This window comes from Necator americanus, chromosome II (genome assembly GCF_031761385.1).
Source record: "Necator americanus strain Aroian chromosome II, whole genome shotgun sequence".
Classification (NCBI taxonomy): domain Eukaryota; kingdom Metazoa; phylum Nematoda; class Chromadorea; order Rhabditida; family Ancylostomatidae; genus Necator; species Necator americanus.
The window spans coordinates 41,860,396-41,872,594 of NC_087372.1; the positions used below are offsets into that span (position 1 = coordinate 41,860,396).

A 12,199-nucleotide genomic window follows, 5' to 3' on the forward strand; every position below is an offset into this window, starting at 1 on the left:
ACCAAAGAACTGAACTGCTAACTTTTCTTAATTAGAAGTTCTCCATGTTGCTTCAAGATGTAACAAATTATTGCTGTTTTTGGAGTGTTTGTTTGTAAAGTGTAAATTGTTGTATCGCTTAAATCTGAGCATCTTTTTGTGATATGCAACGATTGGTCGGAATCGTTTTTCTCACTCTTGGATGGCGCATGACATTTAGCTTTGTTTTGGAAGATTTAATGAACGGTAATGTCTAGCGTTAATCAATCCACTTGTAATACACGAACGGGTCCACTCAAATTCAGAATCGTTTGAGGTTTACGAACGCGTGTCTAGCCTTTACAATGACTTGCGAGGATTAGCTGATAAATCAAGCCAGTGTTTTTATCCTATCAGACAGGACTAATTTCTCGACCCCGGAGAGACTATCAACCGTGCGTTAACAGCGGAACGTCTTAACCACCAACTGGACTACACCCGCCCGGGCAAATTTAATAAATGACAAATGAATTTTCGGTTATCTTTATTGTTGTGACTTTTTGTTATTTGATGTCTGTTATGTTAGTATTTGCCCCTTTGGATGTGTTATAGCAGGTTTTTGCCACTTATTTGTATCCTAGTAGAGTCGAGCCAAATCTGTCGATCTTCTGAGAACGGTCAAGAGGTTTGGTGTGCCGCCAAGTATACAGAGTACAAGTATACAGAGGGTTCATGAGCGTCGATAATTTCTGTCGCGCTGCTTATGACAGTCGTTATCGCCAAGGCATCCTGATCGCTACCCTTTCGCGGCGACGACAGCCATTATGCTGCTAGTAGAGTTTACATGGAGCGGTCTGGTGGCGGTTATTGGGCGTATCCACTAAGATGGACGACGGTGTACGTTGCCGTTGAAAAAGGCGTGGAAGAGATAGTAGCAGCCATTGCTACTGTCAATTGGTGGCGAAACATGATTAAGGCAGTAAATGACGAAGAGAAAGAAAAGAGTCTAGTCCGTACTAGACTCCTTTTTCCCTCAACAAACACTCTTTACTAGAGGCAATGTAGAGGTGCTAGAAGTGAAGCAATAATAATCTCAACGGATAAAGAGTTGTTATTGGGAATAAGTTAGGGTTCGGAGTGGATAACTTGTTTCTTCGGCACCGCTGTCTTCACCTTTATTCTAACAGTGCTCTTTCAACTTTGACCGTGAAATAATGTAATATATTAAATATCAATAAATAGTACTATAGTGGTTATTAATACAAAATGCTGTATGTAAAACAACAATAAATAATATGATATAAATGTCACTGATAGCTCACTATAAGTATAAGAAGTGTGTCAGTACATACGCCCACGTATAAGTTGAAAAAATGAGGAACCTCCCAACATGTGTTCGACGACACAATTCGTATTTTGAAAATTATAATAAACGGTCGAACGTTCGATACCAATCGGAATAATTGATTTTGAAAAATGGAAAAAAAAACAGCTGAGAACGACAGAGAACACATTTCAAATGTAATGAAGGAGTGCCGAAGCAATGTTCAAGTTATGAAAGAAATGAAGTTTCTTTTCTTCGACCTCTTAGTACTCAATACAAAGTTACCTCTTATTAGTTCTATTCTTTTTGTATAAATTAAATTCTTAGGAGGATCAAAATTTTTATTTAACCACGTGCACTTGAAAATTGTTTTTTCCATTTCATTACTTTCACGACTTTTATTATATTATTTATGTGCACTATAATTACTTCGTTATTTGATGGTTTGTCTCCAAATTAACATCTGACCGTGGATAGATATGTAGACAGATATGTAGAAGAGTAGAAATTTAGAAATAGGAACGAGATTATTTATCCGCCTAAAATCCATTTCCGTTATCTAAGCGTTTTTTTTTTGTTTTGCTAGCGACCTTGATGTAGCTGGTACTTAATGTCTTACGCTACGCGAAGCGTGTCCCGCAGCTATGCATTGTACATAAAGCCGTGTACCTAAAGGATACACAGACGTTTCGTTGCCACTCATAATTTTTTTTTCGGTCAGATTGATTTACGCTTAAAATCGAAGGAAATGAAGGAAACATATGAAGTTCAACTTCAAGAAAATAAAAATAAACTTAAGTGCAAGCAGATATCGGGATATATCACATGCGTACTGTACTTGTACTAAATACGTAAAAGTTTGACGAAACATCAATCGGTTTTTTTTGTCGGTTTCATAATGGGACACACGGCGACAGGATGCGTTTGTCGTTACTGCCTTTATACAGCTGTTACTAAATCATTCTATTTTGGGTTCCTCGATGTGCTGCAAATTTGCATAGAATAAACATTGCATGAAATTTACAAAATTATGAGGTGGCGAAAATCTGCGCATTAATTGGTTGCCATACAGCATGCGTTTTTATTTCAACCTTTATATCACAGCAATTTTAACATATAACGATACGTGAGAAGTTTCTGAAACGAGGTCAATGTCTGCCATGATTAGGACATATCACACTCTGATATGCTGTGAAATGTGACGTGAAAGAGGATTGGATGTGATGGGCTGCTAGCGACATCCAAAGAAATATTTCGCTGAGCGTAGTGCAAAGTGGCTCTAATATTTCTTAAAGGAGTATGATGACGGAAAGCTCTGTCCGGTGATAGCTCTTCTACTCACACGCCAACCAAATGATCTAGATAAAAGAAATAACTAAGATTTCTTCTATCTAGATCACTTATTACTCCGAGGGAATCCAGAAAATTTCGTCACTAGTCGTAGAGCGGATCGACACATCTGTTTGTTCGTTTCAATTGCATTGATCAGTCGAGTGCAGTGTTGACCTAAGTCCGGAGTCAGAGTATTTCGAGGATTTCCCACTGTACTCATTCAGTTCTACCATATTCTATCGTTGTAGTATTTGAAAATGTTTTCTTTTTCAACGAAATAATACCTTATTACATCGTAGTATAGTCAGATCATCACGTCCTGAGACTCATTTGCGTGAGATCTTGCGCTTGACGCAGCAGGGCATTTACTAATTTCTGTAGTCTGATTGGAGCTACTGAGGTCACTTCGGACCGCTAGTAATTGCACCTGGCTTCAGATCGTTTTGACCCGACTGTACGTGAGCTCTCTTGATTGTGTGTTTCAAGTTATTGTAATGCTTAGCGGCAGGAACTGATGCCATTCTCTCCTAGAAGTTTTGGTAATTTTTCACTAGATTTTCTTCTACGCCGCCTCTGGTAACTTCGGTAACTCGAAGAAAATTCTAATTCGCTAGACTTGTCTGAGGACTTTTTTCTAAGGGAAGAACTTGAATTTCATTCATTTAGTGCAATAACACTGACTTCCGGTGTGTCAGAATTTGAGGTTCTTGTCTAGCCTACCACGAGGTCAATTTTATCATCATTTTACAATTTCGCTGCTAATTCACCATTTAAAACAAATTTGCGTACGGTGGATTTGAAAGGATACTCCGTATGCAAAGGATTATTGAACTATTTTTGCCATATGAACGGTGAAACTTCTTTTTACATACAGTACAGATTACAGTTCCCACATATATCAAATAAGTTCCAAAATTTTCGAAGTTCTAAAGATAATTTATGAACTTCATCTGCGATTTGGTTGATAAATGTTTTTGTATTCTCGCGTCAGCAGAAAAATGTGCCAAAAAATAAAATTATCGGTGCGAGAGGCTGCGCTAGTTGAGAATAGTAAAAGATAAAAGTGCATCATAAGAAACATGATTCTTGGATAGGTGGGACAGACGGGCTCAAACAAACGAAGAATGCACACAAATATCACTCATACATTTCGTCACAAGCAGTTTGGATTTTGAATAGCTTTTTTTTCAGCATTGAATTGTAGTGCCATCTTCGAACAGTGGACATAAATTATCTTCAAAAGAGATTGTACCCTCAGGTATGAAGTTATATTTGGTGCTGGATCTCAACACAGTGAACTGAGGAATAACTTGTGAGGGTCCTTTTCCGAACTCATATTTAGCAAAAGGAAACTACAACAGTTAGGTCAGCAATGTACTCTCCCTTGATGTTCCGGAATTTCTTCCCATTTTCAATTACTTTTTCGATATCTTGTGTCGTTTTTTTGGATTTTTTTTTATGCTTCATTCGATTTCCCTTTACAACAAAGTCTCAAGAACAACTTTGAACTCCTCGATTGAACGTAAGGAGTAAATTATACCGAAACATCCCTATTTTCTCCATTTCACATTCTATTTCAATACAAAAATAGAATCGAGAAACCAATCAAGTTAGAAGACTCAATCATATCCTCTGGGTTGCAGATTAGCTTCCAGGTAACGTAGAATAAGCTAACGTAGAAGTGTTAAATCTATTGAATTTTTAAGTTTAGGTCTCCTGAATTATTAATTTCAACTTAACGTATGAAGAAGACAACATTTGCTCTTATTTAAGAGACGTCACCAAAGAATTTCTTTGAAGGCGTCATCTTACGAAATTCACGATTTTGGGATTTCTCCACGAGTAAGTAGGGGTAGGCGTGTTTTTTTATGACTGTAAGTGTGATCACGTTCACTTTGACATGAAGAGGAAGGCGTGAGAAACACCCTTTTCTGCACCGGACTCAAATCAGTGCAACTTGACTAGGTATCAAAAGCCCTCGTGCGGAATCGAAGACGCGATGCGAATTGCCAACTTTCAGCTACCCTCCCTAATTTGCATTACAGAGAGGACCTGAGCAACCGAGGCTTCTTCGCCTTCCTTTATCTGTATTAGTAGTGAAAATTGAACGTGATGACACTCATAACGTGAACTGCAGTCCTATCCCTTCGTATTAGTGGTGGGATCCCCACACATTTGATTTCGCAGTACACTGTTTTTAACCACTTTAACGCTTACGCCGTGTATATCCGTCATAGAGTGCACTTTTGTACAGGCGCGTGGTACTTAAATGGTTAACAAATAGAAATCAACCGTCCTTGTTCTGTAATTTTCTTTCATCATGTCTTTTCGGCCCTTGGAAACTAAAAACTGTCTTTTTTGATTTTTTTTTTTTTTTTTGAGAGACGGAGGTATATTTTGCTTCAGAGTGACCCTCACTCTCTTCTTCCCATGAATAAACCGATTACTGTTATCCTATCTCTTCTGATCGTTCTTATATTGAGGGACGAGCATTATCCGCTTTATGAAAAAGTATCAGCCTCAGTATTCTACAGTAACTTGTGCGCCGTATAACTTACACATACATACTCACTTTTGCCACTTTCAATTCGCAGCTAGTGAGTATTACAATTTACTAGCATTTTTTTCCTCTGTCGTGTTATATTAGGGCTGCACTTTCAAATACTATGTAGGGTAAAGTGTCAGACGTTAGTCGGTCCGCTTGGGATGCACCAACTCGTTCGACTTCAAGTAAGAATCGTTTGTGGTCTATGAACACGTATGCGAACTATTCAGTGATATGTGGAGACCAGTCGAGATATCAAATCAGTGATCATTGAAAGGGTTGATTGGTCAAGAGCTGCTTCGACCCACTGACGGTGCTGGAGAACCTTTCACCAACTGCGGTACACTCGTTCCTGCTATACCACTCCCATTTACAATTACTAATCTGCTATATCACTAAACTATGTCACTTGCTTCCACCTCACTAGAAACCTATTTAGATTTTCTTATCTTTCTGTAGTTTTGAATTTAATCTCGACTCTTTTTCATAATGGCATTGATAGTTCGAGTAGTAGTATTATTATATTGTTTTTTTTGTTTTCCATGCTTTTTTTGTGGGTTACACTGAATTCTTGATCCGAGACAGGCCCAATCAATGCGGACGGGAGTGCCGCTTGCCAGGAAAATCTGCGTATGAGCACTGTGTAAGTCAGCTGCCAGCTAATAGCGGCGTACGTTGTAAGCTGGAGCACACGCTTCTCATTATTTTCTGCAATTTCTATACGAAGAATTTACTTGTAATTGCACTTTATTTTATTGTAGGGCGTAGTTATATATTATTAGGCATATTTCGATATTCTGACACATTCCCGAACTTTTGTGAAAAAATAGTGCTGTGTCATAGTTTTCACTCATGTTTAGCAAGCTATATGTTCTGAAAGTTCATCATGCTGGGCTGCAAATTCAGAAATGTCATTTCTAGTTCTTTTTTTTTGAAGTTCCTGGAGAAAGTAATGCTTCCTTTGCAACACTCACGTTAAAAAGAAGGGTTAGTGGAACTCAGTCCCACTCTCTATTTGAACGAACATTTATGCAATTTCATCGCTTAGCTTTGAAAAAGCAGGGGCTCTCTTGCTTATTCGCTTCGTTTCTCATTAACTCACAAATATTCTTATACACTAAGGAGAAAATCTTATTCATCTCATCATTACCAGATTGATTATGCTATCATCACATAGTATCATTATAGCCTTGATGTTTCGATATACCTCGTATACGACATATATTATAAAAACAATTTGATTTATTGTAGAATATGACGTAAATGTTTGCGTCCGAAACGATGCCGTCTTCAACTTCTCACAGACTACTGGGAATGTACCGGTATAGCGCAGCTCATTGCTGGCTTTAAGCGCGAATACGGTTTGCCTCACCCTATAATGTACAAGTCATTGTATAAGTCGCAAGCACGCTCATAAAATTTCCCGTATTACGATTTGAAGTCCAACGCATTGGAATCTTTCAAAGAGATTGATCAACGCCAAGGACTTCCCAATTTATCATTGATTAGGTATATTATAGAAATAACCCATGAATCTATATTTTAGTGATCCTGAACGCTGAACATTTTACTTCTTTGTTTCTAAAGTTTGACTTTCGAAAGAAGTTTACGAAACTGATCCTCGAAACTGATTTGACAGAGTAGAGAGTTACTATTACAGCACTACATAAGTTTGTGTGGTTTTTTAAAACCCCGCACAATTTTTTCTTCGAAAAAAAGCGGTAGCGAGAGCAACCACTTACGCTTGTAACCAACTTCATTTTCACCCCGACTTTATGTTCTTCAAGGGATGTATATAATTTATTGGTTTGTTTACTACAGGCAAACTGATACAGAATCTGCAAAAACAATCTAAACAGTCATATATGTTAAATTTTATTCTCTTGCAATTAAAGGGAATTACTAAGATTAATATTATAGATTGAGGGATAAGTTGTGAGCGTTTATTTTTTTTAAGTGAAGATAGAGATAAAAGTGAAAAGTGTCTCTATAATATTATCAATCATTTGAAACTGAATTTCTCACTCTACAGAGTATTCTTATTGGACTTTTTAAAAATTATTTTGATCATTGTTTTCAAATCATTGAGAAAGAGCTTTAACAGGAAAGAATGGGAGCACTTTCGACATTTTTTTGCACCTACTCCAGACGATAGAGCCGCTCAAGATGAGACTGGTGTTGCGTATGCGAAGGCAGCAGTGCTTGTAAGTAGCGCACGTCGTTTGTCTTCGCACTTTAATATAGGAAATAATGACCTCGAGATGGATTACACCCCGGCCGACCTTTTTCCAATTTTCTTAAAAAAATACTGGGAATAAACCCACGATTACTCGTCATTGCTGTCTTTGCTATCGCTTCCAACAACCTGCTTTCGTTCAATAGTTTTTTTCATATGTCTAATCATTATCAATTTTTTCATGTTTTTTCGTGAATATATTTTTCTAAGCCTTTGGTCTTCTCAAATTTTTTATTCATTAGATTTTATGATGATATGATGCCTTCCATGCACATCACAGTCTGGGAAGTAGCTTCAGGGATGTTATCGATTAATCGTGTTAAGGTGTGGAAAAAGTTCCGTTTTGATAACTTGACACCTTTCAATGGGACTATTTTGCAGAGTGAGAAATTCTCTGTTGAATTATTCACAACGTTCTTCACTTTCGTGTATTTTTCATTTCAAAAAAAAGGAAGAAAGAAAACGCTTTTGACTTATTAATCAACCTAATACAATAATGTCTTATAGGAGGTGATGTGCTTGGAAGGAAACAATGGCGGATGTCCATTCCGCAGTGCGTTCAAATAAGAGTGAACACGGCCCTTAAAATGAGGAAGAGTTACTTAAATGGAAATTAGATTAGATTAAGGATGTGTAAGAAAATTGCAAAACTTCGTCAACGTCCACGAATTTATAAACAATAGTTCGTTTTCTCACAGTCGTGCAACGAAGTAGTACGTAAACCCGAAAACACAATTGAGAATTTGCGTCAAATCGTGAGCAGCAGCAGCGCGATGCTTTCTATCAGAGTCAAACATGTAGACTCGATCCTCCAAAAACGACCCCTTCCCCGTTCTTATTCCTCTCATTCTCCTTCAGGTAGTCGCAATTAAAAATTAGATATAACAATTAAAGTTTTGAAATAATTTAGAAAGTTGGTAAATAAATAAAAATAAAAACAATGTATTATAAAAAACAAGAGATAAAACAAATACAGATGAATAGAAATAAATTTACGTGCGATTTGGAGATGACTTTTGCGACGAATACTGAACCTTGTTCAGTATGAGTACAGGACTGGTGCGGATTTCTGTATGTTGAAATAAAAATTTATAACTTAGCACAAAAAAAAATCCAGAATTTTTGGCAAGGGTACGTTTTGTAGAGGAATAGATTATTGTTCTTCGAAGCTCTCAGGTTGCTTTGAAAATTAGTTGACAAGAAGTTGGAAATGTTTGCAAATTTCTCATAATTATCTAGACTAACTTTTTAGATGAGCGAAATGATTGCGAGAAATGTGAAGTACGATTCTAATAGGAAAAATCTTACCGTATAACATATTTTGAACCATATAAGTTTTTATAATTTATGCTGTGAGTTATTATTATCAGGAAGGCACACACTTGCACTTGCAAATTTCTATTTCTGTAGGTGTTCGGGTTCTCTGTGAAGCTGGTTGGAAAAATTTGGAAATAGGAGCAAGATTTTTTTTTGTTTCAACTAGGTTTTGGCAAAGATAAATTCGTAATCTGTCTCTACTACCCTACAAAATTGTACTGGAAAATTTTATTGGAAAATGTGCCGGTAAATTTCCTGTGAACGCCGTTATTCAGCAACTCGTGCAACCTAGTTTGATAAGTTAATTACTTCTGTTTCCAGTTGTTGTGATGTTTTTTCTTCAGGTAGCACCGATATCGAAATTTGTCTTCTAAGTGGTGGTTGAAATCATTATTGTTGGACATTGTTGCTCATTCAACTCTTTTACCCTGAATGCGAAATTGAATGATCGCTGACAAAAGATAGATCAGCGATTGTAAGAGGGCCTTTCACCAAAGTACACTTTAGCTATCTTAATAAATACGCTTATATTTTAACATTGCAAATCCAAATGCAGCACACCACGCATCTGACTTGGTGAAGGAATCCCCAGGAAAAGCTAGAGGTTTGGTTGTAGATTGCAGAATCAGGGGTGGTTCGGCTCATCTCATCCTAATCGTCGTAAGAAACGGCGAGCTTGGGAGCAAATCTGGGTAATATAAGGTAAGTTAGAATGCTCCTCTATGTACACATTCTCTTAGCAGCCTATTCATTGGTTTTACTTGAATAGGCCGGTGAAAAGACACCACCGATTTTCGAGCGATCGCACTTGGATGGGGCTCATGCACAAGGGTGGGGCGTTGCAACTGAAATCATCTTAAAAACGTTGTCTTCAACGACATTTCTTACGATGATCAGGGAATGAGCGGAACCACCACTAATCCCGCAATCGATTCGTGATATGCTGCTTTTAGGTCTGTCCCTCACGATATCTTAGTGGTCTAGTGGTAGCAATGTGAAGTTCCTTCTGTTTTGTTCAATTCCTCTTGAAAGTAATTAGAAAAACATTTGCAGTGCTTAGACTTGATAATTGTGACATTTAGTTGTCAAAAGAATCAAAATTTTCAGGTGGTTAGTGCTTTTAAACTATTTTTTGCACTGCTTTACCATGGCTTTACCTTCATAATTTTTGTCACATCATTTATGATGAATCATCTTTGTTGAAGTATTTTATGGTTTGTCATTATATTGACAGTTGTCTGTAAATACCTGTGGATACGATTTTGCACGGCTCGAGCCAGATGCGCTACCCCGATGCCATCGAGCATAGCTTAGAGCAGCAAGAACACGCTAGGTTGTCCATAATCAAAATTGGCTAAGGAAACACACTAGTTCCGTTCTCAGAAGTATAAGAATAATGAGTTTTCATCATTTTAGGCTTCTTTACCCTCGTCACGGCAAAACTTCTTCGCTGTACAAGAATCGAGCTTTATTCATTTTTTTCCAAATATTACACCTTTTCATCCTAAAAAAACAAATGTCGAATATGACCTATTTTTAAACTTCTCGCGTAAGCAGCTGCATTCAAAGCGACGTTGTAGAGGCTCGATTGCGATCGCGGTGAAACTATCGCTAACATCACTCTTCTCAACAGTTTGCAGTCGCAAATGGATGACACACATCTGAGAAGCGGTAGGAGTGCAAATTCGCTGGTTTCAGCAGTTTCGTTCAAAAGTGAGTGTGAGATGAGTGTTTGTCTCAGAGTCTTCCATTTACTTGTAATGACACTGATATTGGATACCAATATCAGTGTCTATATGCGTTAGAGTCTTATCCTGCATATATTTTGCACGTACTTATATCTTATGTATCTCGATCAATCTCTCTCTCTAATCTCGGATATACTGTATCGTATATTTTACGTATCTTGATTTTCTTGGATATACTGTTTGTCGTGTCATTCAGAGTTTCCAAAAATACTATCATTAGAAATCATATAATAAAACCAAAGTGTTTTAAATTTTAAGACTCTGATTCTAGCCAATATAATTGAATATAATTGCTGAGTAGATATGTATTACACTTCCCCTCTACACTTCTTATAACTCTCTCCAAGCGTTGGGGTAATTTTTTAAAATAACTGATAGTATTGGGTTGAGTGGGCGGGTGTGGCGCAGTCGGTTAGTGGTCCGTTGTAGGCACACAGTCGAGGGTTCGAGACCGTCCTAGTGCAAAGCAAGCCAGACTAGCCAACTTGGTACTAGACTTGCCCGGGAGGACAAAAACACTGACCTGATCATCGCCCAGTCCCCGCAAGTTATTGTATAGGCAAAACGTGTTCCAAAATCCTAACGATTACGAAGTGCAGTAAAACGCGTTGGTGCTTCCCAAGTGGATTGATACGCCAGTAACTTTGTCCTTTATCCTTTTTTATTAGGCTAAATCGAGAGTTCTCGAACAAATTGACAATATTTTTGTTTATCCTACAATTTTTAAACGATAACTGTTAGTCATTTGAGGTTTGCCCATTTTCACTGATCGTCTTTGCCAGTACGTTTAGACAGATCGTAGATGCCCTTGTTCTAAAACGCTGGGACTGGTCTTCGAAGAACTCCTCGAGTGTCTTTTTGATGTCGTCGTGGGTTTGGAAGTCTTGACCATGACTAGATGACGTTGGAGATAGGAAAAAGGTGGTAACTAGAGGGAATCAGGTCTGGGGAATACGGTGGGGTAGTAAAGTGGTCCAGCCGAACTTCATCAGTCCAGCCTTGGCCGTTCTTGCAATGTGCGGCCGAGCCTTGTCGTGCCGGAAGTACAATCGTCCTGTAGCGAGCGTGCATTTTCGTGATTTACCTTCAAATTCTTCCGTTGCTCAATGTAGACGTCGCAGGCTCTGTACATCCCTCGGCGAGCAATTTCCAGTATTTGACGTCATGTACTTCCCACCAGATGCAGAGCATAACCTTTTTGGTGCGCACGTTAAGCATAGGGACGTCTTGCATCTGCACCAACGGGCGGTCCATGCCATACTTGTTCAGAGCATGTGATACCCATCGACATAGTTTTCGCACCATAGGTGCGATAGGGAGGCGTCGGATCCTTCTCAGGTGAAGAGGGTCCACCTCATGGGGTGCAGCTTAAAGACATCACCCCAAGAATCTGAGGTGGTACGGATTTCAGGTGGAGTATTCGTTTACGGGATAGTAGGTTATGGAGAGGGAGGTGATTCCGTCCATTTCTTCCTAATTGCCGTAAAAAACGGTCCGCAAGATGCGGCGCATGCGTGAGGCTGGCGCGCTCCAATCGAACTCGTGGAACATAGCGCGCCGGAACGCTCGAAGCCGTATCGTTCGGGCCGTTTTTTACGGCAATTAGGAAGAAATGGACGGAATCACCCCCTCTCCATAGTCTACGATCCCGTATACTAATACTCCACCTGAAATCCATACCACCTCAGATTCGTTGGACAATGCCTTGAAATGGTGAGAATCCCTTCGGCAACCGTACA

The 12,199-nt window shown here is 38.6% G+C and overlaps 1 protein-coding gene across 1 annotated transcript in view; it reads left to right on the plus strand.

Annotated features, from left to right (window-relative positions):
* Positions 1-3,811, plus strand: part of RB195_021024 (uncharacterized protein) — a gene marked incomplete at both ends in the record, with an annotated part of 38,736 nt that extends 34,925 nt beyond the window's left edge. Inside the window, one exon of the mRNA XM_064189661.1 lies at positions 3,806-3,811. Coding sequence (XP_064045545.1) covers positions 3,806-3,811 — 6 coding nt within the window. The remainder of the gene's footprint in view (positions 1-3,805) is intronic.
* Between the last annotated feature and the right edge of the window lie 8,388 nt (positions 3,812-12,199).